The sequence below is a fragment of the Ammodytes marinus genome, assembly GCF_949987685.1.
Source record: "Ammodytes marinus genome assembly, chromosome: 5".
Taxonomy (NCBI): Eukaryota; Metazoa; Chordata; class Actinopteri; order Uranoscopiformes; family Ammodytidae; genus Ammodytes; species Ammodytes marinus.
The window spans coordinates 5,417,486-5,445,476 of NC_137234.1; the positions used below are offsets into that span (position 1 = coordinate 5,417,486).

The 27,991-nt window shown below is 40.5% G+C and overlaps 1 protein-coding gene across 2 annotated transcripts; it reads left to right on the forward strand.

Moving 5' to 3' along the window:
• LOC307250677 (lactadherin-like) lies at positions 1 to 27,770 on the forward strand. Of its 2 annotated transcripts, XM_080027823.1 has the most exons (11): positions 1 to 176; positions 10,657 to 10,779; positions 11,078 to 11,209; positions 12,286 to 12,318; positions 18,579 to 18,692; positions 19,569 to 19,750; positions 20,191 to 20,346; positions 20,752 to 20,896; positions 22,604 to 22,788; positions 23,223 to 23,378; positions 24,070 to 27,770. In XM_080027823.1, exons 1-11 carry the CDS (start codon positions 107 to 109, stop codon positions 24,211 to 24,213), a joined length of 1,440 nt encoding a protein of 479 aa, XP_079883949.1. In that variant the 5' UTR covers positions 1 to 106; the 3' UTR covers positions 24,214 to 27,770. The 2 variants fall into 2 exon arrangements, with proteins under 2 accessions (XP_079883949.1, XP_079883950.1); XM_080027824.1 differs by lacking the exon at positions 12,286 to 12,318.
• Positions 27,771 to 27,991: the final 221 nt, after the last annotated feature.

The following is a 27,991-nucleotide window of genomic DNA, read 5'->3' on the forward strand; positions in this document are numbered from 1 at the left end:
CAACGACGTCTGGAGAGACTTGTCCCCTCCTCTACTGTACTCACGTCTGTTATAACTTTGACTTACAGCTAAATAAGTTATTTAAATAATATAAAAAACAAGAAATATGAAGAAGGAGAAGAGTTTTTTCCTTTGGCTGCAACTTTTCACAGCTTGTCTCGTGTTTGCAGTGAACGGTAAGTTGCTTCTTTGTGTTTGTTTACAGTTCAAGCCGCCGCCGTTAAGGTCATCGGACCGTTAAGTTGCCAGTTGAGTTGTAGCCTATGTTACAGTTGCTCTCTCTCTCTCTGTCTCTCTCTCTTGCTCTATATCTCTCTCTCTCTTTCCGTGTATTTTTACTTTCTCCTTTTTAATTTCCAATTCAGTGGACATGTAGTTGTTCACGTGCTGGTCCCCAACATGTGTCTTATTCGCTAGTCCCTTACTGTATGTTTCATTATAGGCTACACATTATGATGTATTAGCCTACTAGTCTGGCTGTCAACCGTCACTTCATCTCCAACGCTGTGTGTGGTGCGCATCTGTCAGCACAAGTTCAAGCTTGATGCTTGTGGAGAAGTGGACGGGAATGTGGCACATTGTTTGGCACTGAAGCTCCAAGAATAGACGTTTGTTCATAGACATTTAAAATAAAAAAATATTTAGTTTTTAAGAGTTCATAGGAATGCCCTCACTGCAGAAGATGCTTTAGGGCAATTTTTGTGCATTGCCCCTTTTTGGAGCATGACCTATACAGGCTGGCTATTATACTTGTCCAGTGTTAACCTAATGCCATTGGCGGTTGGCTTTGTTTGCATTTCTATGCATCAAAAACACATTAAGGCCGATGGACAAAGGAGTAAAAATGGGCTGATTCTCCTGCTTTCATTTTCTGCTCACAGACCGGAGAGAAGGAGGCATCACATATCACACACAGTAATGTTTTCCTTGGTCTGAAGATATATTTTCCAAATGTAAAAAAAGGAGAAAAAAAGGTTCCTTTTCCACTTAGTTCTTGTTACACATTTACAAAGGGCAGCCCTCATGAAATGGGTTGAGAAAGACAGGAGGTTTTAAGGGCAACATTGGACTTTTGCCTTTTTTTCCTTTTAGATAACACACAGCCTAACCTTTGAAATGTATTCCCCATGCTCACTATCAGCCAACTTGTGTTTTTTTCAATCATTTATAGAATTATTGGAAAAGGTGTGCACGCAGGGAAGCATTTCATGCATTGCAAGTTGCATGTGACCTTTCCTAAAATAAAAATGTTTACAGAAACCCTTGGCCAAAAGTGATGACTACCATCAAAAACTATCTATGGTGCATTACATAAATGTTGATATGCTATCTTATTTCTTTTAACCGTCTTTTTGTGTGAATGGAAATTTAAAGTAACAATGAGGAACTTTTGGTTTTAGTTGATTCTAGCGGCCACTGCTGGTCTAAAGATCTTTGCTAGCGTGTGCTGGCGGTGTGTGCATTTGTTTAGGAAGTGAGTGAAAGAGACCATCGGATGCACCGCTGTTGTGCTGTTACAGGTCATATATGATCATCAGTGGAAAAATGAGACTGTTTCATGAACATTTAAAAAGTCCCTCGTAAGGTTTAAATTATGTTGAAGAGAAGAACACATTCCAACATGTTTGTTAATGAATGATCGTGCACGGGACGTCCGGGGAGAATAGGTGTGGTTGGTTGCATTGACCCCACCACACTGAGTCACGTTTCTGACTGTGTGTGTGTGTGTGTGTGTGTGTGTGTGTGTGTGTGTGTGTGTGTGTGTGTGTGTGTGTGTGGTGGGAGGGTGGTGACTTGTTGCTGCTGTATCAATGTTTACAGGGCAGAATAACAGCTGAGGGCAGAGGTTTGGCTCCCCTGTGTCTAACCTGATAAGGCCTAATTCAGCAGGTTGTAACTCACTTGTCCGTTTGCTGCCGAGAAGAGAGAAGAAGAAAATGTTGTTCTTTTTCTGTGTCCGCGCTGAGGCAATCTTTTCTCACAACAACACGACTTAGGGCGACTGAGTGAACCACGGCTAAATATAGCCAAGCGCTGGGCCAATCGCGTGGCAGGAGCGTGTCAGTGTGTGTGTATAATTTGTGCATGTTGGCCAGTGCTTATGAAAACCCTTCAGATAATATTGGTACACATTTAATTGTTGGTGTAAAATGACATTTAATTGACAAAATATAAGACAATTATTGGATTGACTTAAACCTCCTACAAGGATTTTTATTTTTTAAAGTTATGATTGGGTATTTATTCACCTTTTTTATTTGACAGTTATAGTAAACTAATGTAGTGCTTTTCTGAAAACTCAAAGTCGCTTAATATTTCCCCAACGACACTAAATCAAAGTTTACCTATACCTTCACCATCGTCATATTATTAATCTGACTGACATAGTCACATAGAAATACATTACCTCATCGCCATGCATCCTAACGTCTCTCTTTCACTCACTTTCTAAACAAATGCACGCATCGCCGGCACGCACTAGCAAAGATCTTTAGGACGGCATGAGCTGGTGTCGTACAAATAAGTGCGTGTGTGTGTGTGCGTGTGCGTGTGTGTGTGCGTGTGTGTGTGTGTGTGTGTGTGTGTGTGTGTGTGTGACAAATCTAGCTCTTACCATCTGGATCTTCTTGAACACTGATGACTTTATTATTACTTTTCCCACCAGATCCCTCAGGACAGGAACGTTTGAATTTTGAATGGCTTCCTTAATCAATGATTCATTGCAATATGGAGTATCTTCTAATTTTGGCCACTTTATTAGTGTCTGTGTCGCCCCACATTCCAATCTGCCTCGTTTAATATTTTACGCGCCTGTCATGTGAGCCAAAGACAAAACTGGTAGAACTTAAATCCAATTAGTAGAAATGTTTGCACCAAACGTTGGTTCATATCAAAGACTTATTGACAATTTATTGATAGTATTGATTTGTAGGTACAACATACTATTGACAAACAAACAGGTTAAGAATTTTTTTTTATCCAAAAGCCATTCTGCACTTAATGCTACTTGAAAATGCAATATCAAGTATGAACCATGCAATGCATGTCTTGTATGTGTGGTATGTTGTGTTTTTTTTTTTTTTTTTTTTTTTTTCTCAAATTTTTTTTTTTTTTGCATTTTTATGCTTTATTGATAGTGTAGCGACAGAGTTGAAATGGGGCAGAGAGGGGAGTGACATGCAGAGAACGACCGCGGGCTGGAATCGAAGCCGGGTCCGCTGCTGGCCGAGGCCCATGGGGGGTACACCCTACCAACTGAGCTAAGGGCGCCCCGTATGTTGTGTTTTTACTTTAGTTTTTAGAAACTTAAAAATATTTTTATATATTAAAAAAAAACATTTTTAACCTACTGTTTGCACGGGTAGGACTTTGTCCAATTTGGTTGTAAATGTACAATGACAATAATAAAGACTATTCTACTCTCTCTACTTTAGCGACAGTACGTATAGGAGCTTGTTGTTGTGTTGATGGTGATGAGTTTGTGTATTTTTAGTGGCCAGCCCTTATTTTAGAGCATCAGCAGCACAGACTGTCTTGCTCTAGAGTAGCACTCACAGATTACAGAAAGCTTAACCTATACAGCTGGAGTCCCGCTGATCTTAATATTGACAGACTCTGGTTATTTTAGGCCTTAAGTTACCTTCTGTTTTATATAACCAACACTCAGTACTCATCTTACCACGGAGTATTAGGGCCATGCACGTTGAGGGAAAAAGTCGAAATAAATTATGAGAATAATGTCGTAATTTTACGAGAAAAGAAAGTCATAGCTCAATATAACGGGAATAAAGTTTAATTGTTACAAGACTGACAAGTACGTTGCCATTCGACTGCACTGGTCATCATTCTGTTGGTCACCGGTTATATGTTTTTTGGTCTCAAGCCTTGTTATTATGCTCCAGCACATCCTTAACAAGGGTCAGACGTGTGTGTGTGTGTGTGTGTGTGTGTGTGTGTGTGTGTGTGTGTGTGTCTCTCTCTCTCTCTCTCTGTCTCTCGATGTCTATCTCTGTGTGTGTGTGTCTCTCTCTATCTGTGTGTGTGTGTGTGTTTGTGTTTGTGTGGCACTTTTCTTTCCCATACTTGCCTGCCTGCCTATATGCTCCAGCAGCATGCCAGTGTTTGCATGACAGCGTTTACTGTTTTAAGGCTTTAAGAGCACTGACGTAACCACACATGCCAGGTGCATACCAGGGTCAAATTCATGACAGCACCAACACACACACACACACTCACACACACACACACACACACACACACACACACACACACACACACACACACACACACACACACACACACACACACACACACGTACATGTTTAAATATGTTGTATAAATTCATGCATGCATTTCTCAGCCATAACAGGCAGGTATGGAGCAGATTTATGGACTTGTCATAAACTTGACTTTTTAAGCTAATTTCAAACAAATCCCTTTAACAAGCTAGTTCCTTCACAGCCATTTCAAACTATTTTAGCGCAATCATTTAGCATACTCAATTCCATGTTATTTTTGCTCTTCACTTCGGTGTTTCTCTTATTAATTGTATTCCTATAGTTGCTTTGTTAAAAGGGAGCCGCCTTAGACTCAAGAATTTCGATGCCAACGACTGCTGGAATGGTTTTGAATCTTGAAACTAACTTTAAAACAATTCTAATGGTGATGTTTTGTCGTTAGCATGTTTTTGTCAGTAAACCCTAAAACACCTCTGAGCCCAGATGTTTTTGTTTTGCATTAAACTGATTATGGTTTGTCTGCTCACTTATAACGAGGTGATTCTTATGCGGACACTGGACAGAGTGCAGTTTTATCTTCATAAGCACTCGCTGTTTCTCTAATATGGGCCCTAATAGCAGTCAGTGTCCTTACATCCACCCTCCATCCTCTATGTCCTGAACTGGCTCCTCTGTCTTCATCTGCAGTCATAGCGCGGCAGAGACCTTAAATGACTTTCTAGAGAAGGATGTACCATACAGTCCTCAGAGGCGGGGCTGCTAGATTATGGATAAAATCATGACCACGATAATTTTGGGATATTTGTTATTGTTTGATATGTTTGCATTATAAATATTGCATTGACATGACGCCTGTGGAAGCCAATTTTACATTGATTAGTTTAATTCTACTCTTGTCTTTACATTCATTATTTGATCATTGTATGAAGTGTATTCCCTCTCATTTATGTATCCTCTCTGGACTTTCTATTGTAATTAAATCAGTCTGATGGGGGCTGATGACACCCTAGGTGTGGGCCATCCTGGAAGCTCCCAGACTCAAATGAGCATCGAGTCATCCAGAGCCAAACTTGATTGTCCCATTGTTATTCTACCTATCTGACCATTTGATTTGATTTGATTTTATTAGGATCCCCATTAGCTGATGCAGAAACATCAGCTACTCTTCCTGGGGTCCACACAAAACATATACAAAAAAGAAAAACATATAAAAAAATAAAAATAAAAAAAAACAAAAAGCATTTAAAAATATAAAAATAGCAGGTCTCTAATCTCTAATGCGGACAGCAATTAGGTGTTGTTTCACATGTTTTTTGAACCCAGTTTTATTCAGATTTTTAGAGATATGCCCTGGGAGGGAGTTCCATTCAACCATAGCTCTATACAACACTGTACGTTGTTTTGAATTTGTTTTGGCTTGTGGAATAGTGTAGTTTCCACTGGTGGCATGTCTAGTGGGGTATGTGTGTGCATTAGAACTGAGTGTGAGTTGCCTATACAAACAATCAGGGGTTTTGAGTACATTGATATTTTTCACAAATGAGAGAAGGGAAGCTTTTACCCTCTCATCTACTTTTAGCCAGAGGAGTTGGTCATGCATGACATTTATATTAGCTCTCATTGTGCACTGAAGGGCAAGGCGAGCTGCTCTGTTCTGAGCCCGTTGTAGCTTCCCTAGATTAGTTTGTGTGGTACCTGACCAGACCACCGGGCAGTAATCTAAGTGTGATAACACTAAGGTTTGCAGGACCTGTTTGGTCAGATGTGGTGTTAAAAAAGAAGAGCATCTCTTGACAACAGATATGTTTCTCCCCATTTTTTGCACCATTAAATCTATATGTCTTGACCATGTCAGTTTACTATCTAAAGTTACACCAAGAAGCTTTATTTCTTGTACTTGCTCAATATCAGCATTGTTCAGCACCAGATTCAGCTGAGGTTGAGAGATTAGTGAGTGTTTTGATCCAAATACTATGCTCTTAGTCTTGGATATGTTCAGAACAAGTTTGTTATCAGTGATCCAGTTAAATACTGTCTGCAAGTCTTTGTTGAGAGCTGAGGTAATTTCTTTTAACTGTTCGAGCAGACGTGTAGATTGTCGAATCATCTGCGTACGTAGACACACAGGCTTCCTTACAAGCAAGTGGGAGATCATTTGTCAAAATCGAGAAGAGCAGTGGTCCAAGTGAAGAACCCTGCGGAATCCCACACTGTATCTGTCTTGTATTTGAGAGGCTTCCGTTAAAGGAAACCCTCTGTGTTCTGTTAGTTAGGTACCATGTCAACCATTCGGTTTAAAGCAGCTAATTTTGTGTATACAACTCAGTCAAGACCCTGGCATTGCTCTGAGTAGGATGCGCTGGTCTTCTCTCCATGCATGAATGCTGAACATAATCATCTGTATTGCCTTTTGAAACTAACTAAAGATTTGTTTTCACATTGGACTTTAGTGAAAACTTCTTCCACACGCCCAACTCTAGCTGTGTCGTTGAGCTCCAGCTTTTTGCAGAATCACACACACCTTCTCGTTGTTGGGTCTCATTGGACACTGAATGACCATGTGACCGGTTTGAACTGTTCTGTGTTTTTGGATCATATTTGAAGCTCATTCTTGGACTGATGCCTCGCAGGAAAGGCACAGACCATGACTCATAAGGAGAGAGAGAGAAAAGCACAATGCCCTGTGGAAAGGGCTTGTCCTGCCAAACATAACTCCACATGCCTTTCTGCTCTGTCACTGTGGTCACGACAAAGTGGGGCACCATGTTTGGGTCTTTTAACACTGCTGTTTTTTGACACGCGTATAAACATGTTTTTTATATCCCCGGATGACTCTTTTATGATGCAATTTATTTGAAAATAAATATCAGTGTGTTTTACATACTGAAAACACTTGATATACTATTGCTTTTGAAACAGGAGCACATTTACTTAATTATCAAGAAAACATTTACATGCTCAGGCTTGTTTTGACTGTAGTTCTTGTAATAAAGAGATGTACGAGTCATTACTTCAGGAAGAGGGTTATCATTGAGGTCAGTGGACAAACTTATGCTTCATGCTCATACTTGTATTGGTATGCCTCCGTGCCGGCGATAGCAAAAGGCCAGAAGCATCCCAAAGCACATATATTAATATTATACGATAAGATATTACTATTTTTTTTTGTGATACTAACAAACTTACAAAAACTGTGGTGTGTCAGTTGGAATTGAATGAAAGTCAAATTCTGCTGTGATCAATAAACGTAATGTTAATATTATTTACGGTATATAGCACAATTCAGACACATGGCAATTCACAGGGCTTTACAGGGGCATACAAGTTCGATTAAAAAACTGTTAGAAAATTAAAATAAATTGCATTAAAAGACAATAAAACAAAGAAAGTAAAAAGTTAAAGGTTAAAAGGGAAACAGAAAAGTCTGCTGAAAGTTGTTGCAGCTGACCTCAAGTTTTCTGGGAGTTTGTTCCAGATATGTGGTGCATAAACACTGGAACGGTCACGGATTTTCCCCGTCATAAACTAATGCGTATCTGAATCTGAATTAGACGGTCAGCTGTTGAATGAAGATAGAATCTCTGGTTTCCTCTGAAACAGCTGCAGAGCTTATACAGTGCTGAGATGTGGAAAACCACAAAGAAAGATGACTGCATCATTCTTAAGTGGTTAAATTCAGATTTGTTTTTTGGGCTGTTTGAGTGTGTCTGGTCTCGTGACCCTTGTGCAAAGCAGGACTGTGGAAAAAACCTGTAATAATCACCCTTTTCTTTATGTAATTTTAAACAGACATGGTTTTTGCAGACAGTGGCATAACTTCATGGAGGATCTAGTGGTTGGACCGTTGTCTTGGCTGACCACCTTGACTAAATGTATCGCAAATTTAATTTCCTCAATAAACCCAGGAAGCTTCCAGCTAAATTACCCTTCAGTCAGGGCAGACAATAAGCGAAGCTACGTTTAAAGAGACAGTTAAATCTAGTGGGGTCTTTATCTTTATTTTGAGTTTACAGCGAGACACTACAGGCAAAAACGTTGTTTTTTCAATCAAGTACCTTTTAAATTTTGAGTTTTTTGTCTATTTTTAGTATTTAATATAAACATCCAACATTTACATTTAGGTGTTTATTTGCTAAACCTTTTATTTCAGGTTCACCAGTTAGAAATATACCTGGAAGGTCATTGATACAACACTAATCCTCAACACTAAAGGCATTCAGACATTCTTGAGGGAGCCGTGACCCTCTGCCAGTATAGGAAGGGAGGCTGTGTTCCCTCCCAAACGTAAACAGGCAGCAAGTTCTGGATAAGAATGTGTTGGCGGTGCCAGCCTGGCCCGTTGCCTGTAGCCGTCCCATGAGATATGAATGCACTTGTAGGCCCTGACACTGGATACAGCACTGATAAGAAAACACTGGACATCCTTGGGAAGTGCAGTTCACAGGATAAACAGCCAAACAGGATGTTGGCAAAGTGGATCTCATTCCTTCTCTCTGAGTGAATATGACACAAATCTCCCTTCATCCCCTCAGATACTAAGGGACAACAAATAGAGTCAAGATTTTGTACATCAGAGGTTAAAATAATAATGATAAACCTTGTTTGTATAGCACTTTTCAAAGATTAGAAGTTCTTTACAGAGAAGATTAAAAAAAATGTAAACAAAACAAAAGTAAAATTGGCAAGAAAAATTCATTAAAACAAAGTTCTTATAACCAGAACAAAGTTTTATCAAATGTAAACACAAACTCGTAGTAAAACTACAAGAAATGCATTAGTTTTAACTGAGATTTAGAAGAAGTTAGGGAGTTTGCTGGCCTAGCTTCCCATTGCTAAAAGAACTGTTAATGCATTCCACAGGCATTCAGTTTGTAAAAAAAAAAAAAAAAAAAAAGACAAAACAAATGTTTTAAACCTTTAGTTTTTGAAGCTCTAGTTGGTTTTTCCACAATGCTGTACTGTTGGCAAGAGCTTGCACTGAATAGTCTACTCAGAATGCTCTCATCCTTGAGTGTTTTGAGAACAAGTCTGTGTGCGTGTGCACGACTGCGCGTGCATGTGTGTGTGTTTAGTGTGGGGTTAGAAGGATGGGCAGAGGACACAGCGATTCCCAGGAAGTTGGAAGCCTTTCAAAATGCCATTTTCAGCCGTGGCCTCAGTGAATTATACCCTCAGCAGGACGAAAATGCCACTTTTCTTTCCTGTAGAAATCTCAAAAAATATATATTTATCTACTCCCACGGGTCTGCTTTGTCTGAGGTATACCGAAGAGATAGCTGCTGAAAAGAAGGGGTAACAACTCCTTTTTAGTATGTATGGCAGACACTGCTACTTAAACCGCCAAATTTCACACTTGGGGTCCAACCTCAATTTCCTTAACAATTATCCAAACGAGAAGTGTTAACTCGCAAAAGCCTAAACCGTCTTCACAGGTTTTAAAATACCCTTCCACTATACTCTAACTGTCAAAACAAGGTATAATTGTGAAGTCCATTTCCAAAAAAGCTACACTGCGTCTATATATTGTAGAAGAAAAGTAATGAGTAGTTCGTTCATCCTATGTTGTGAATGTACCAGATGCTAAAATTCCAAAATGTTGTGTGCGTCACTTATTTCCACTTTTTACCAGGAAGATTTTCTTGGCAATGTTTTTTTTTCAAAGGGCAGAACCCTCTTTTACTGTAAATCAAAAGTCTCTTTGACTGTGATTCAGTCTTCTTGTTTTTAAATGTCACCACATTCCTCTTGATTGCGTTCTTACTTCACCCACCACACGCTGACATGATTTCCCTCGTGCCCAAAGAACTGCCACATTATGGGGTTCAGGCCGGACATCGGAGAAGCTGGTGGAAGCATCCAGTGTTTGTGTTGTTGTGTTTACTGTGTGAGTGATGGCTTACTCAGCTGTTCAGACCGACACATCCAACCTGCAAGCGGGCGGTTTAGTGTTTAGTCTGGATGCGCCAGCACAACAAGGGAATGAAGTGGAAAATGTAATAATGGGAGAAAACAAGATATTCACTCATAGTCCAGTTGTTACTCTTTATTACTGAACATTTAAACTGGTATCTAAAAACTGCATAGGGCCCAAATGGACTAAATACTGTACAACAAGGGATACAAACTGTGCCTCACAAGTCACAACTGCTGCTACAGTATCTGATGGTGCTCTTCCTGTTCTGAAACTCTTTACTGGAAATATCAGATGTTTGACAGGAAATGCTGAGCTGTCAGGAAAATGAAGAGTACAAGCCCCAGCTCGATCAAACAGGATTAATAGCCAGTTATCTAGTACGCCCTCCCTTAGCCAAATCCTTTTCCTTCTATCTTCTTTAAGCCTTTGCGTTGTGTAATGTATTAGTCACTTTGTAACCCTCTCTCTCTCTCTCTCTCTCTCTCTCTCTCTCCCCTCCCTCAGGTGATTACTGTAAAGTGAACGTGTGCATTAATGGTGGAACGTGTGTGACCGGGGCAGGGGCGCCGTTCATCTGTATCTGCCCTGATGGCTTCACTGGAGAAACCTGCAATGAGACTGAAACTGGTGAGCCAAGCCTCTAAGATATAGTCAGACAATGACAATGTTGTAGACCAATAAATACATAACTAATGGTGCTCAATATGATGTGGTTGGAAAATGAGTGACTTGCACCTCTAAGGCTAAATAGTCGTGAATAATAGATTAATTATATATCTTTTTAAATGTACATGGATCAACCCAATCCTTTTCCCTAAACCCATTCCTAGGGGGACAAAAAGGTAGACATGCTGCACAGCTCAACCATCCTTAATCTTGTCCTATGCTCTCTTTCCTCTTCTGTGTCTTTGTTTTTGTCCCAAAGGGCCGTGCAACCCCAACCCGTGCAATAACGATGCCGTGTGCGAGTTGACGGGTCAGTCCCGCCGAGGAGACGTCTTCAGCGAGTACGTCTGCAAGTGCCAGCCGGGCTACGACGGAGTCCACTGCCAGACCAGTAAGTTTCTGCTGCCTCTTCAATGGCTTAAACAGAATTATATTGAAAGATGTTTAATAGCTATCAGTGTTTCCTGGGTTGGGTTATACATCTGACAGTGTCATTAAGATTGTTTGTAGAGGTGTTGAGAGCACAATTCTTTATTATTGATTAAATATTATTCAGAATAATCCTAGGAAAACACCACCATTCTTGTATTAGATCACTACAGTACATGCTCACTATTTTAAGCTCACTACTACATCAGCACATCAAGTGAATTTCTTAATTTGCGTTTAAATACTAGCATCCTTTTTTTACCCACTCTACATATACATTCCTATACAATTAAATGGCCTAATGAAGTCCCTGTTTATATTATCTAACCTGACACACTGAAGACAGCTGCTGTGAGTGCTGCTCACCTGACAGACAGACAGACAGACAGACAGACAGACAGACAGACAGACAGACAGACAGACAGACAGACAGACAGACAGACAGATGTTGTCCTTATGGGAGCTTCATTCACACTTCACTCACACCAGGTTGGCAGGTTGGTTCATTCAGGGTCAGCACTAAGACAGGGAAGCAAATGCGTGGGAACATGTGCTGTGCTCCTCCGACCGCCTACAGCCAAGCACACAGTAACAGATGGCTTCTGTTTATGCTCCAAGGAGGTGGAATAACAGTGGCCACGTGTCCACACAGAAGTCATTTAGTGGGACTTAAAGGTGGAGTCAGCGATTCTGGACAACGCTTGTTGTCAAAATCACCTTTTTGTCAGAATCAGTGAATATTTCCACTATCCATAATGTGTGTGTGCTGAAACAGAAAAAAACTGGTGTTAATACACAGCCAACGCTCTTTAAACGGGTATGTAAACAAAGGAGCACACCGTAGCTATAGCAACATGTCCGTTCACAGAGCCTAGGCTGTGTATTAACACTGGATTATTAGTACAGACAGGTAGCTGATCGTGAGGAGATATTCACTGATTTGGACAACAAGCTTTCTCCAGAATCTGTGACTCCACCTTTAGAAGAAAAACCTATTTCTTTTTTTCTTTGATCATGTATGATGCCTTTTTACCCTAGGTGTCCAAGGGGCAGATTTAAGTTCGATACAAGGTAACAGAGCAAATGGGATTTGAGGAGAGAAAGATGTCTGTGTTTGTTTTTGTGTTTCTTGTTTTGGGCCGTCGTGTCTGTCCTAACTCTTGGAACTAGGTGCTCTCTGTTCTCTTGGCTGCATGCTGAGGCTGAGAAATGCAACCACATACAAGCGCACACACACGCACACACACACACACACACCCTCAGCATTTACACTTCTTATTTCTGAGTCAAGGCTAGCAGCAAAATCAACGGTGATATCAGCGTTTGACCGCCTTTTTTACCCTGCCAGGAAGTTGCCCTTTCACACAAAAAAGATTTGCCGTTCATCTTTGCTTCAAACCTTAGTGAAACTACACATACACCATCTGAGGCCGTTAAGCTGTTTCCAAGCTACCATCTATTTTTATCTAGAATCCCCAAGCTCATATTTATGCTCTAAACATTATCATTTGAAAATGTTATCTTTCTTGCGTTTTCTTTTACCCTCAGAGGACCACAAATCACAGCTCATTAGGATCCTTATATTCACTCACAAGTCATTTGGCAGCTACTTTTAGCTTGGCTGCCAGAATAAGAGCCCTCTGCAGAGAAAGCATTTACACTAATTACATAATCCCTCAAGGATCATTTATTTGACCGGGTTGTTTTATGAGAACCCCCGTTGAGGACTTGGTCAGGGAGGCGCCCCTCCATTCACAGCTACTGATGACTGTGTTGTGACAGTTTAAGTGCTCCCTAATTTGTGTGTGTGTGTGTTTGTGTGTGTGTGTGGGTGGGGGGGCATGGAGTGAGGCTAACGGCAGCCAGTTCCTATGGTTTGTGTGAAACAGAGAAGGACAACAGCTATAGAAAACCGCTGAGTGTGGTAAGCCCACAATAAGTGGAAGATGGACTTATTTTGGGAATAGAATAAAGTATCTAAAATAGCACAATCCTCCTCTTCAAGCCCTACTGTCAGTTATGGGAAATAAGTTGAAACAAAACAGTTTTTTTGTTTTTATATCAATACGAAGTTACAATGTATATTCCAGAGCTGAAGGACTGAAATTCCTCTGAGAAACAAATCAAGGGAGCACGGAAATCTTAACTGGAAAAAGCTTTATCACGTGTGCGGCGCTCAACCCACATGAACCACCACACACAAAGCTCATGATCTCATATACAGACTGTTTAGCATATACACACACACACACACACACACACACACACACACACACACACACACACACGGTTCTTCCCTTGTGCCAGCCTAGCCAACAGAAAGTGGCGGTCCACGCTGAGCGCTCACAACGTCAGCGCAGCTTCTGTTGCCGGGCGGAAAAGTGAACGTGGAGGCGGAACCGTGAATCAAGTCTGCCCTCCTGACAATGTCACACTCTCTACTCAAGTCTGACTGCAGCACTTCTGACTGTCCTGTCAAATTGGCCTGAAAGCCTTTATGGGAATTGCAGGGAAGGAGCGTGTGTGTGTGTGTGTGTGTGTGTGTGTGTGTGTGTGTGTGTATGTGTGTGTGTGTGTGTGTGTGTGTGTGTGTGTGTGTGTGTGTGTGTGTGTGTGTGTGTGTGTGTGTGTGTGTGTGTGTGTGTGTGTGTGTGTGTGTGTGTGTGTGTGTGTGTGTGTGTGTGTGTGTGTTCAGCTGGAGAGAAAGAGAGAGAGAAGTCAATGCTGTTCACTTCGCTTTGGGCCAAGGCAGATGGATGGAAACAGTGAATCCAGGATTTTCATAGCAGATTAAGGCAGGGTTAATATTGCTTCCAGGAAATCGCTGAATGGGTTGTGTATGCCCCTGTGCTGCTTTTTCTGTTGTTTTGGGAGAGTTTTCAGCTCTTCCCAGGATGTGGTAGTGTGGGCACATTGGCTCCATGCCACCTGTGTGTGTGTGTGTGTGTGTGTGTGTGTGTGTGTGTGTGTGTGTGTGTGTGTGTGTGTGTGTGTGTGTGTGTGTGTGTGTGTGTGTGTGTGTGTGTGTGTTGCTGCTGTCATGAATCTGACCCTTACATACATTTTCTGGTTCACCATTGCCTGCATCAAACAAGCTAGATTGTCCAATTAGATCCTCAAAGCTGCTTACCTGGACTCACAACAAGGTCGTAAATAGCAGACGCAGCTGTTAGTAGTTTTGCCTGGCGACACTGAACATTCACAGGTAAACATCAACATGGAAACGGCAACATGTCTATTAAAGCTGTAATAACAATTAACCACAGAGGCTGGTCTCATGAAATAAATACTGCTGATATGACTGAACTCTACAGCCTTCAACTGTGGGAAACTAAACGGTTCATTATTGAGACTAGACATCAAGTTTTATTTTTTTATCCTGACTTGCCTGATTCCGAGATTTCAAGGTCTACTTAAACCGCCTACGAGGAACTTTTAAATGTTTACGAAACAATCTAATTTTCCCTCTGATGATCTTAAATGACCTGTAACAGCAAACAAGACCATCAGTGAAAAGTAAATATTAAAGCCTTTGCTCGGGTCTGATCTCTCAGCGGGCACCATTGTCATATTACCATTATTAATCTGACATAGTCACATATAAATACATTACCACATCACTCTGCATCCTGTTGTCTCTTTCACTCACTTCCTAAACAAATGAATGCGCCAGCGGCACGCCGTAACACATATTTTTACAACAGCTGGCACTAGTGTCGTAAAAACACTAGTGAAAGTTCCGCGTTGCTTCGTTAAATAGCAAATTAGTTGATGGAATTTTCAAATCCTCCTTTTTTCAATTCCAAACTGTTTTTATATCAGCACTTTGGTTTAAGTTTTGTTTATTCACATCTGTGACTCTTCTGTTGACCGCTAAGCAGTTTGAGGTTGAGCACCTGCTTGGGATCCTTCAGAAACAAACAATACCGACCACGTTTGTATAAATACGTAACCATCGTGCGGTGCTGGATAAATGATATGTTCAGAAGGGGGAAATCCATCGTTTACAACTTTCCAGATTCCCTTTTTCTATTTATGTTACAAGGACTTTCAAGTCGTAAACTAAAGTGGCATCAAACTGACAAAGCTGTTCAGAAAGTCTCTTCTGTAAATGTGTTACAACCCAGCATTCATATAGGGAATCCAACTTATTTCAGCCAATGTACTTATCGCGTTAAGACGAGATTATCTGCTTTTTAAAACTGCAGACTTATAGTAATACATTTATTAAAAAGCTGCATACATCAGTTTTAAGAACCACAGCTATACTGGTTACCAGTACTCTTAATATGATGTCACCAGTACTTGATATTTTCAGAGGGAACGCTTAGAAACAACTTTAAATATTATGCTCTGTAAATACACTTGTATGACATCAGAAGATTCATTTCAAAGCTGTGCGTCCCTCCAGCAAAGATCCCATCCAAGACTATTCTCGGTGCTACCCGGCGCTCCCTGTTGTACTGTAGCCAGTCCACACAGTACACAGAAAATTATACATCTGGAAACCTTATTTTAATAACGCCATTTTGTTTTTACCTAGTGACCATACTGCCTTCAGAACACCTCCCATTGGTTACTGTATCATGGCAACAGGGAGAGTGGTGATATAACAATATGCAATTTCCTGATTTCACGTTGTTATTGTTTGAAAGGCTTTTCTTCTCTGCAACAGTCCCATTGCAATTTCTGTGTGTTAAGATTGATGAATAACATAACAATTAAACCTTAAATTAAGATCTTTAATACATTGTTGGACACATTTTTTATGGGAACAATAGATTCTTAACTTTTCTTAGCTTAACTCCTCACAGTTACTGCTCTCTAGACTATATGGGAAAGTGTTTTCATCATATACTGTACATTACGTATTAAAAAACACAATCCGCACTTTTCACATAGTAACATCAAATCAGATAAAGGCTGTTAGATGCAGACTTGCACCTTTTTTCCCCTTTTTTTTAAAGGCCCAAATCCTGCTGGCTTCAGATCCTGTACGTAGATAGATTTGCTGATCACCACATGCCCCGCCTGCTGACCTTGGCTTTGCATTGATCTGAGTCAGCCACATTGGATTTGTATTGGATCTCGCTTCACGCTGGGACAGTTATTGACGCTCTAAATATTGTGGTTGTGTACTGTTTCAGTTGTAAGCTATAGGCTTTGTTGGATGCAAGCCATGGTGGTGGTGTTCTGTGTGTATGCATGTCATGGTCTGTCTGACGATCTATATTCATAGGCAAACAGTGCACTGTTAGCAGGTATTAACAGCTGATTGGATATCAGTATTGTTTTTCTTGGTTGGTATTTTAAAGTTGTAAAGCTATCCCCTGAAGCATCTCTGTATGTCGGGGCATCATATCACATTTCGTTTAGCGGATGCTTTTATCCAAAACGACTTCCAATAAGTTCATTCAACTATGAGTGTATTTATTTCAGACATGCGTAACCCAGGTATTAAACAAACCTTAAGGCCTTTGCTGTCATTGTGTATCCACCTGTTCTTCTACCAGCAGCCGACTTGTTCCCCACACACTGACTGTGGGACTGTGACCATACTCACCCTCCAACCCATTCACACACAGAAACATATGGACTGGGATCATAGGATGTCTTACACGAGATACATTTTCGTTTTAACTGACAATAAAGTGTTATCATATCTTATCTGCCTAGAGAGCAGCTATGTGCTTCCTTAGGCTCCTCACTCTCCTGACCTCCTCCGGTTGTCAGATAAATGGATATAGACACTGGAGCTGACCAGCCCAGTATGTTGCTCCTGGTGCCCAATCCTATTACTGGACAGCCACCAGCTGACGCATGACTCGACCAATGTGTGTCAGTCTGTTACCAATTACTGATATAGGTCTCTGGGTTATAGCAGGGTGTATTCTCTCACATGGGAGGGAGATCTTGGTCCAGATGCCAAGCGGTGACCCAAGAATACTTTGTCTAGATGAACCTGAACTCTAGATTATCTCTCTATGGTGCCAACAGGATGCGGCGCACTTTAAACTACCTATTCTTTAAAAAAGCCTTTCATAAATTATTAAAACCTGAAGATGCCTGATATAATGAATATGTCAACATGTATCTATATATACGCGCCCGGGTAGGTTACTACTTATTGACTTGTTTTCAAGACAGGAAATGGATCAGAGAGCATCATGATGTTGATGTTTAAAATATTCAGCTGATGCTATAAATAGTCTGTTTAATGTGATTAAGAATGAGCTGTGACAAACAGAAGTGTCATGTCGGTGGATGCTCATTTCAAAACAACTTATTCCTCCTGTGACTGTGTGAAAATGAACCTTTGGACACGGAGCTATTTATGGAGGTAGCATGTGGGTAGCGAGATGCTGCCATGTGTGTGTGTGTGTGTGTGTGTGTGTGTGTGTGTGTGTGTGTGTGTGTGTGTGTGTGTGTGTGTGTGTGTGTGTGTGTGTGTGTGTGTGTGTGTGTGTGTGTGTGTGTGTGTGTGTGTGTGTGTGTGTGTGTGTGTGTGTGTTACATAGAAACGCACAGTATGCTTTGGTTGTTGTGTGTGCATTTTATTCCAACCACCAAGGATTAAAGCTCCAGCGACTCACATAAATCCCCCTCTTTTTTTTTGTGTGTGTGTGTGCACTGTGCAGTCATCTATACAACCGGCTAATTTTGCATATGTGGTCAATGTGGAGCGTGTTCAAAGCCGGTTATGTCACAGTGACAGTTCTTGTGGGTGAGAGATGAAAAGGAGTTTGAGTTCATTCCAGTTTTATGCTGCTGATTCGTTTTCCTCTCCCTGATGGGTTTATCACAGACCTTATGCTGAACAGATAGTGTTGGTGGGGGCGCCCTCAAGAGGCAATGCAGAGAATTACAACTAAATGAATCCTAGATGGGTCTGAAATGGCCCCGAATGATCTTTTACTCTTCTTTGTATTATGACATTTCCTTCACACTGACTCTCCCAGCCAAACAAATTCACTCACGTGATCTTTACATCATATGCTCCACATCCTGAACATATTAGCTCCTGGTGCAACTAGTTCTCAGATATCTTGATTGAGGCTACATCTATCGGCGTCTAATGACAATAAACAAGCAGTGCCCTCTCTCTAGCCTTCTCTCTGCTACAGCTCCGGTCCTGTCGGCATGGCTTCAACTAACCTCAGTGTGAAGCAGTTGAAGAAATCTCAAACCCCCTTGTCTGTCTCTGAAGCATGACACGTGATGCTAACTCACACACACTACTGTGATCTGCTTTCAGACCAAGCTACAACCAATAAGCTATTAATGTTTGAATACAAGTTAAGTGACGATGGTGTGATTTTGTCTCTCTGTAGATGTGAACGACTGTGCCGGCCAGCCATGTGAGAATGGAGGCACCTGCAGGGACCTGGACGGAGATTTCAAATGCCACTGCCCGAGCCCTTACGTGGGGAAACACTGCCAACTGCGTAAGTGTGACCAGTCTTTAATGGATGGATAGAAATGACGTAATGTAAAAAAAAATGACTGTCATCTGAATTAAACAAATTTTACTCTGTACAACTTGTGATTTTAATATATTAAGTAATTTCACATGAAATTAAGTAAGAAACACACACACACACACACACACACACACACACATATACAGATAGACATACAGACAGACAGACAGACTAACTGGATCCTTATGTAATGGATTGGTGTACTATTGCCAATATTAAATATAATAATTGAAAGCACAATTAAAGGAAGAGATGAATTATTATTGAGAATGGACAGGTGGCCAAAGTGCTGCATTTTAGGATGATCAATAGGCAGCAGAGAGTCAGCCAAAAGAGGAATCAATATCTTATTCTGTTTAAGTGGATTCAAAGCTCTTTTTGGCTTAGACAGTTCTGTGTAAGTAAGATTTATGGCTGAATATGTATTATACTTTGATTACGTCTTTATGTATGTGACATCTTTCTTTCTTATTAGTATCAGTTGTTCAAATTGTGCACTCTGAATTTTTCCCTACAGCGGTAGTGTAAAAGTCTATCTAGATTTCCAAACAGTAGCAGAATTTCAAGGTGCGGTTAAAATGCTGCAATTGATGCGGAGAATTTTCCTTCTAAAGAAATGAGTGCTTAACCTTTAATCGGGTTTCTGAAAGGCTGTTGTGTGTAAAATTTGCATCAGGGCCACAGTTGGAAATCTTCCACTGACGTCAGAGACTAATCTACCCCCCACCTGTCTCTCCCCTTCCACACACACACACACACACACACACACACACACACACACACACACACACACACACACACACACACACACACACACACACTCACACATACCCCCTCCAGGTTGTATCTCTCTGCTGGGTATGGAGGGAGGGGGCATCGCTGAGACCCAGATCTCGGCCTCCTCGGTGCGTTACACGGTGCTGGGTCTGCAGCGCTGGGGCCCGGAGCTCAGCCGCCTTCACCACAAGGGACTGGTCAACGCCTGGAGCGCCGCCGCACACGACAAGAACCCATGGATAGAGGTCAGGCCAGAGACACATTAGGTGTTTAGATCGTTAAGTGGGGTAGTCCCTGCTGGTTTAGTTTTAGTTTAGTTTATTCTCACGCCATCATTATATCATTGAGAAATAATTGAATGATACATGTTGAACGTATAACAGAATAAACAAGATATTTAAAGAAAATTCACAATTGACTCAATAAAAACAAAAACCACAAATACAGACGATCCCAGTACAAGTAGATTACATAGTGAAAAATCAATAATCACTCATATATTATGAAAACATTTCTTATAACTTGCTTAATTGAAAAAATAAAGTTGCAGGTTTGCACACATGAACAGACTTTTGCTCAGCACTTGTATTTATTTTTGTTTTGACATTTAAGAGTCTTTGGTTAGATTTTATTCCGAAAAACAAACTTAATTGGCAAACGTTGGCTCGCTTTCCACAATTTTCAGATCAACATGCAGAGAAAGATGCGCTTCACTGGCATCGTGACGCAGGGAGCCAGTCGCATCGGAACGGCCGAGTTCATCAAGGCCTTCAAGGTGGCCTCCAGTCTGGACGGAAAGACCTACACCATGTACAGGACAGACGGACAGAGGAAGGACCAGGTCAGGAGACACACAACACAGCACCAAGCAGTACACTTTGGTTGTTTTTAAACTGATTTATTATCCCCTTAGTCACATTCAAATATATCCAAGTCAAGATACTTCAAACTCAATATAACCCATCACCTGGTTTCTTAAAGTTAGAATGAACAACTGTGGGAAAGTGACTAACAAACTTTTCATCCAGTGATATTTTTGTGTTATACAAATAGTTAAGAGAAAGAAAAAAAAAATCTTAAAGTTTTGCGATAACAATACCATCCTTACATCATGTTTTATACAATTATTATGTTATGTGTAGAAAACATAAATCTACATACAACTGTCACTAAACATCAATTATCAGTTAAGAAAAATAAATGAACAGTACATTTGACATTTTGATGACACCTCCTTTCTCCGTAGGTATTCGCTGGCAATGTGGACAACGACAGCACCAAGACCAACCTGTTTGACCCTCCCATCATCGGCCAGTACATCCGCATCATCCCGGTGGTCTGTCGTAAAGCCTGCACCCTGCGCATGGAGCTGGTGGGATGTGAGCTCAACGGTAAACACACACACACACACACACGCACGCACACACACACACACACAAAACAGTTACATAAACATGGTTGGTATGTTAAAGGTGCAGTGTGTAATATGACATCATCAAGAAAGTTCTACAAAGTTCTAGAATGCAACGCTCCCTGGGTAACCCCATCCCTTTAGAATAATAACAGAAGCTACAGTGGCCTTCAAGGACAAGAACAATTCTAAATTTTAAACAATGCACCTGATGACATTCCAACTATGACACTTTCAAGATGGCGGCACTAGGCCTTGGTCCAAAATATGCAGAAATATGGACATATATGAGACCCTTTCTGAGGGGGAAAAAAAAATTTAAAAAAAATGTTTCAGCTATTATGCACTAAATTAAATGTACTTATGGATATTATAATTACTTTCTACAAAATCTGTTAGGAAATAAAACCCAAAATTCTACACACTGCAGGTTTAAAGCTGGTTTGTTAGTTCACATCTTAAGTCGTTCAAACTCCAGGTTGGAAAAATTGTCATCCAACACAACAGTCATCTTTTCTGTTTCCTCTCTAATAGTTTTCAGCCCTACACTCAGTGATTGATCAAGTTTCAGAGGATGTTACTCAGAAAATTCTACTTCTTTGAACATAGACGCACTTTAATCAAAACCATATGATCAAATTTACTTTAGTAATACTACTGGCAAGCGTACTGCACTAGTTGCTAAGGATTTTTTTTTACTGCAATAGGCCAAAAATTGCCACCAAATCTGGCAAATATAATACTTCTTTTAAGTCTTCTGTATTGCATCAGTGTCTGTCCATCCTACTGTTCCTTTAATGTGAAGCCTGCCGTGCGTTTGGAACACGCCGGCCTCATTACACTGTGTTGAATATCCGTCTCTCTTGGCGGTTGTCTCATTTATCGCATCAGTGTCTGTTCTTCCCCCGTCAGTCTCGCCTCTCAGTTTGTGCATGATTCCAAATGTGTTATATTTGTAGCACGTTTGTTTTTTGGGGGCATGAGATCACAGCCAACATGCATGAGTTTTGGCACTTTTGTTTTAAACACAGATAATACACAAAATACAAATTCTGAAATTTTGTAAAGACATTTTTTACCCGTTTTCAATACCAACGTAATATATTCCAGTCCATCAAGTGGACAACAGTGATATCAACATGAAATAATAATGTTACAACAGCTATATGATTCCAGACAGCAACAGTGCAGCTGAACGTTTGCAAATGTTTTGTGAATTTTTACCCTCTGTCTCCGTCATCTGACCTGCATGGCTAAGCTGCTTCACTAACTCACTCTCATTAGAAAAGTCTGTTACAGCATTATGCGCACATGAAATGGAATTATACAGAAAAGTATTTGAAGACAAACTTCTGGAGGATCACTATATAACCTACGGTAGCTGAAATGACTCTTTAAGACTCGCCATGTGAGCTAAATCTAAAGTTGCACATGTCCATCCGTACGCCTTACATCCGCCGCCTTGCATCTGCTGCTCTCGTCACATCATCGGCTGTCTGTCTGTTTGCTGCTTCACTTCACCACTGGCTGTTGGCCTGGGCTGCTTCCTGTCCGTCCCCTGTCTATCATACTTTCTCTCTTTCTTTCCATCTCTCTCTTTTTCTGTCTCCTCTTCTTCTTGTGTGTGTCTCTCTCTCTCTCTCTCTACCTGGTCTCACCTCCACAGTGTATTCAAACACTTCTTCAGGTTGCTCTGAGCCGATGGGCCTGAAGTCTCGGCTGGTGACAAACCGCCAGATCTCGGCCTCCAGCACCTTCCGCACCTGGGGCATCGAGGCCTTCACCTGGCACCCGCACTACGCCCGGCTGGACAAACAGGGCAAGACCAACGCATGGACCGCTGCTACTAACAACCGATCAGAGTGGCTGCAGGTAAGGGCAGCAGGAGGGACATACTGCAAAACAAATTAAAAATAAAGTATATTTAGTCCTAGTCAAAATATCTCATGACATTTAATATGAGTCACAACAAACAACGTTTTAACATTGCCGCCTTTGTTTATACACATTCTAAATTCTTAATGACCTGCCGGGGTTAAAGGGAGAAGAAAAAATGTATTAAAAAAATTAAATTCTGTGATATATATATATGGACATTGAAAATAAGGATTACAAGGCTGGCTTATTACTATGACACAAAAGCTCTTCGTATTACTACAGTAACACACCATTTTTTTTATTTAATACTTGTGAAATAGGAAGAAAGTTTTGTTTGTTTGTATTTTTGAAGAGGCATTTTATTCCAATGCAGGATAGAGCTGCACATTGCTTTGATATTTAAAGTGAAAATTCTTCTGTGTGCTCAGGTGGACCTGGAGTCGCCCAAGAAGATCACAGGCATCATCACGCAGGGGGCCAAAGACTTCGGCTCCATCCAGTTCGTCACGGCCTTTAAAGTGGCTCACAGTAACGACGGGCAGTCCTGGACCATAGTGAAGGACGAGACCACATTTACAGACAAGGTGAGGCCAGCTCAGGCCACAGACATTTTCACATTTTTACTCACAAATGTTGAGTAAAAAATATGACAATTATGGAAACAAAAATACTAAGGCAAGGAATAAAACAGAATATACATTTTACGTAGACAAAATAAGAACATAATGCCGACATGTTTGATACATTGAGACAAACAAAAATACACCTGATGGGTAGAATCCAGCACTAGAAGACAATGCTTGGTTCAAATAATAATACATTGTGTAGAATGAGAAACGTCCTTTTGAATTAATGAAAAAAAAATACTCATTTGGGTTGTTTGTTTTTGTGGTCTTAAACAATTCTATAAAACAGAAGTCATAGTTTGTATCTGACGCACTCATCTAAACATATGGAACCAGTTATGTTGACAGTGGCTTCACCTGCCAGATGTGCACCACAGTACGGCCAAATGAAGTCGTTAAATCCAGGATGTGGAACATTTCTCCCCCCTGATTTAACCGATGAAATATCTATTACTGTTAAGCTAACTTTGGGTCATCTGTCCTCTGGAAATTATCTCTTACAATCTGCACAATGTACTGTCTTATGAATTAAACACAATAGGTATGAAAATGCTGCCAACTTAAAAAGTAAACTAACATTTTAAGTTGTTAAATTATTTTGTTATGTGGATTTTTAAGGCGTCTATGATCTTTGTTACTCCCTGTCCAGATCTTCCCGGGAAACAGCGACAACAACATTCACAAAAAGAACATCTTTGAGCCTCCGTTCTATGGCCGATACATTCGCATCCTGCCCTGGGAGTGGCACGAGCGCATCACCCTGCGAGTTGAGCTTCTGGGCTGTGACGAGTAACATTCTCCTCTCTCTACCTCCTTCCCTTTCCCCTTCCCCTCCCTCCTTCCCTCTCGAGCCACGCCTGCACTGCCTTGCTCTCAGCCCTAGGGGGCAGCAAACACCAGAGTAGCACTACGCCAGCAACCCCTCAACCCATGCTGTGTGGAGGTGGGAGATGTTACCCTTAACCACTGTTACCAGGGCCCTGATTGAGTAAAGCTCATAGTGTTCCAGTTTTGTTGATATCCTGAATTGATCGCTTGTCCTTTTCCACCTGAACCAAATCTGTGATCGTTTCAAGAAACAACTATAAATCTTATTTTGCTGCTGAGCAGACCTGGGGTCAGATTTTAAAATCAAAGATGGCGTCTCCTTCCTTGGTCCCTGTGCCAGAGGTCAAGGGTAACGGGACTGCTGCTGCCGTATCAGTTGGTGCTGCTTGGACTCTGACCCGAGATCAGTTCTACCTGGAACATTGAACCTCCAAGACCCAACGGCTGGTGATGTACATATACGCTCCACTTAGCGGCTTGCACTCGTCCTTTAACCCAACACTTCACCTCAAGACACACAGAATATATCTTATCTTTACAGGATACACTGTGCGACAGAGTATTAGGGCCAAGTCCAGAGGGGAAAAAAAGAGAATTAAGTCGTTATTTTGTGAGAATAAAGTCCTGATTTTAGGTGTCGGGCCGTGCTACACACAGTCAACAGCAGTTTATGATATCCTGGTGCTGATTTGCCCAAAGATTAAGTATTTCCTCATTTGTAAAAAAGAAGTAGATGCACCAGATTCCTCAATGAAACACAGGGGAAAACATGATACAATAACAAACAGCCTAAAACTACGACTTTATTCTCCTAATTATTGTATTTATTTATTTTTCCTCAAGGTGGCCCTAATGCTTCATCGTAACACTGACACTTATGGTTGATCATTTTTGTTTAACAAAAAAGTGAGTCCACACATACGACAATCTGATTTCGGAATTGTGAAAAAAAGCTATTGTCCGGATTTAAATCTGGTAAGAAACTTGTGTCCTGCTCTTAACAGAAACAATAGCAAGTTACAACATACAGTACAACACCAATTTACAAGAAATATATTTCTGAATGTGTTCAAAATACTCAAAATATCAATGTGTCCCGCTTTGTGTGCTTCAGTATAATTAGTATTTTCTCTAAAACAGTTTGTAAATAAAACCCTCAGTGCATTTGTTTGAACTGCTTCGGAGGCTTAACATCCATAGAGTAAACACAGTCTTCACTCTTGGAAAAACATATACATGCTGCAGCCAATAACAGACGGAGTGAACATCCCACTATTTACACAAATCCTCAATTTTTTTACTGAACATGTCTACACATAAAAAGCCTATTCAAACGTTTACCAAGTGTGCGGCCACGGCTACATTTGAAAGGCTTCTGGCCAAAATCAGTGTAAAGTCGTCAACTCATCTTGTGCCAAACACACCCAAAGATATGTGTCTCAGTGGGAGTATAAAGAAAAAAATATAACAAATGGCAGTCCACCTCAGAACAAAAGATCAAATCTCATTCGCTGTGGGACAGAATCCGTCAGTTTAACAGCTAAACAGATGTGATCTCGCCCAGTGGAGACGCCCTCGCTGACAGACAGCAGGTCATAAACCACAACAAAAAGACTTTGACATCATTGTAAGTGATGAAAAAAAAACACTTTATTCCTCTTGAGGAAATGAATAATAGCTGTGTAGTGAGATTCACACAAGCTGCTGGCATTATATACAATAACTATTGTTTTCAATCTGACATCCCTAAGTAAATCATTTCACCCTAGGCCTAGGGTGTCTTTCGTATTTTTTCACATGACACGTGACAGTTATTCCAGTTTTTGTTATTGGCTGCTACAGCACAAGACAAGTATTGAATTTCATGACGTGGTTCATTTAAAAATTATGGATTTATAGTTAATTGTGGATTTATTATAGAAAGCAGCATGGGGCTGAAATTTTTCTCAAAAACTCCTCAGATCTGGACGCCACCACTTCAAATCCATTTCTAAAAGGGTGACTATGCAACATTTGCATTAGAAATTGAATTATAGAGTCAGGGGCGATGCTAGCAGGCGAGCAGGCACCAACATTCGGTGGAGGGAGAAGTGGAGAGGCTTCTGCTCTGTGCTCTGGGAGCTGGGAGGAGCTTATACCTGAGTCTTCTGTTTACAAAACAATACCAACAAACGTTACTATGTAAAATACAGCCAGAGAGAGGAGGACTGTGCAGATAAACACACCACCACATATTCTAGTGGGGCAGAAGTGATCATTGAGAGGGATTATTTTTGTGTGACTATAATTTATATTTTCATTCAAATGTTGCATAATCTGCCTTTTTAAGTGACAAAAGGAGCCTTGCAATGACCACAAGCAGTATTATTAAATCAATAATAATCCAATCTTGTCTATTACTCATTGGTTATCTTAATAAACAGAGAGATTTTACTAGTTTGTAATTCATGATGGATGTTATAGTCTCAGGGCAAAGCAGATCTTGCTCCTTATGTACAGTCCATGCTACTGACTCACTCCGCTGTGCTCCTAGTTGTGTAAAAAATAAAATCAATATTGTGTGTTGAAGAACAAACGATAATAATAGTCATTAAAAAGACTTAAGTATTAAAAAAAATAATAATCTACTGGCAGTTCAGTTTCTTTGTTGGGTTAAACTGAACTTTGACAGTCTGGGGGGGAATCCATTTTGTTTTTAAGTGTGATGATGTCACATGCATCCCTACAGTACCTCTGTACTGGGATGTGTCCATATTAGTAGATGTTAATGTTTGCTACAGAACATCTATATCTTTAGGGTCCAACATTACGCCTCCAGTTCAAAGCTGAGACCTCGCTGATAAGACTGTAAGAGAGAAACCAAATTAAAACAGATTTTTTACGCTTGCACTGGACAATGTGACACGACCCGCCATATCAACTGCTTCTGCCACCTCCCCCTCCCCCCGTCACAGTATTATAAACCTTTTCCACCCCATGAATTATGAATTATGGGATTGTGCAATATTATACTGTGCTAGTTTTGATAACAATGAATATTAATTCAATATCCTTTAAAAAATGCATGAGGGGATAGCAGTGCCACTAAGAGGTCGAGGATGGATGGATGTTGGTGTCAAACACTGTACAATATTTATTATTGCTGCAGACTATTCCATAAGCGGTCGCCCTCTTTCTCCACGTCTGCATGCGTTGTATTGACTAATGTTATTCAGTTTAGGTTGAAACAATTTCAATTTATTGGTCACATAGTGTAGCTTCAGATTTTCCCCCATAGATGTGTATTAAGTACATTCAAAGTAGTGTAGATATCTTGTTTCCCAACAGTTCAGGTTTTATATGATTAAGTAAAACGATGTACTATGTTGATGTCTTTTCATGGTATTATATGAGTATATGGTTTATTGCTATATGACCTCCATAATTTTGACTGGATTTGAAGTTGTTTTTTGTATTCCAGTATTGTGTTTCTACGAGGATTCCTTTATGTTTGGCCTTTGTATCTAAAAATGAAAAATAAATAAAGAATAAAAAAACTAAAAATTGTATTGACTCGAAATGCCTTGAATAACACAGAAAAACCGTCTGCAACTCTATACAGTATATATCACTGGATGGAATATTTAGGTTATATTACTAATCATACTGCAGAATTAATTGGAGCTGTTTTCCATTTAAAGAGGTGGAAGATCAGAAGACTTAAAGCACAGAGGGTCGTTTTGCCTGTTTAGCATTTAAACACC

Bases quoted from the DNA above. Each gene is read 5' to 3' on its own strand.
- LOC307250677 (XM_080027823.1), top strand. From the start codon at position 107: ATGAAGAAGGAGAAGAGTTTTTTCCTTTGGCTGCAACTTTTCACAGCT. The intron at 10,780-11,077 runs GTGAGCCAAGCC...TTTGTCCCAAAG, and splicing joins CTGCAATGAGACTGAAACTG to GGCCGTGCAACCCCAACCCG. The intron at 11,210-12,285 runs GTAAGTTTCTGC...TTTTTACCCTAG, and splicing joins CGGAGTCCACTGCCAGACCA to GTGTCCAAGGGGCAGATTTA.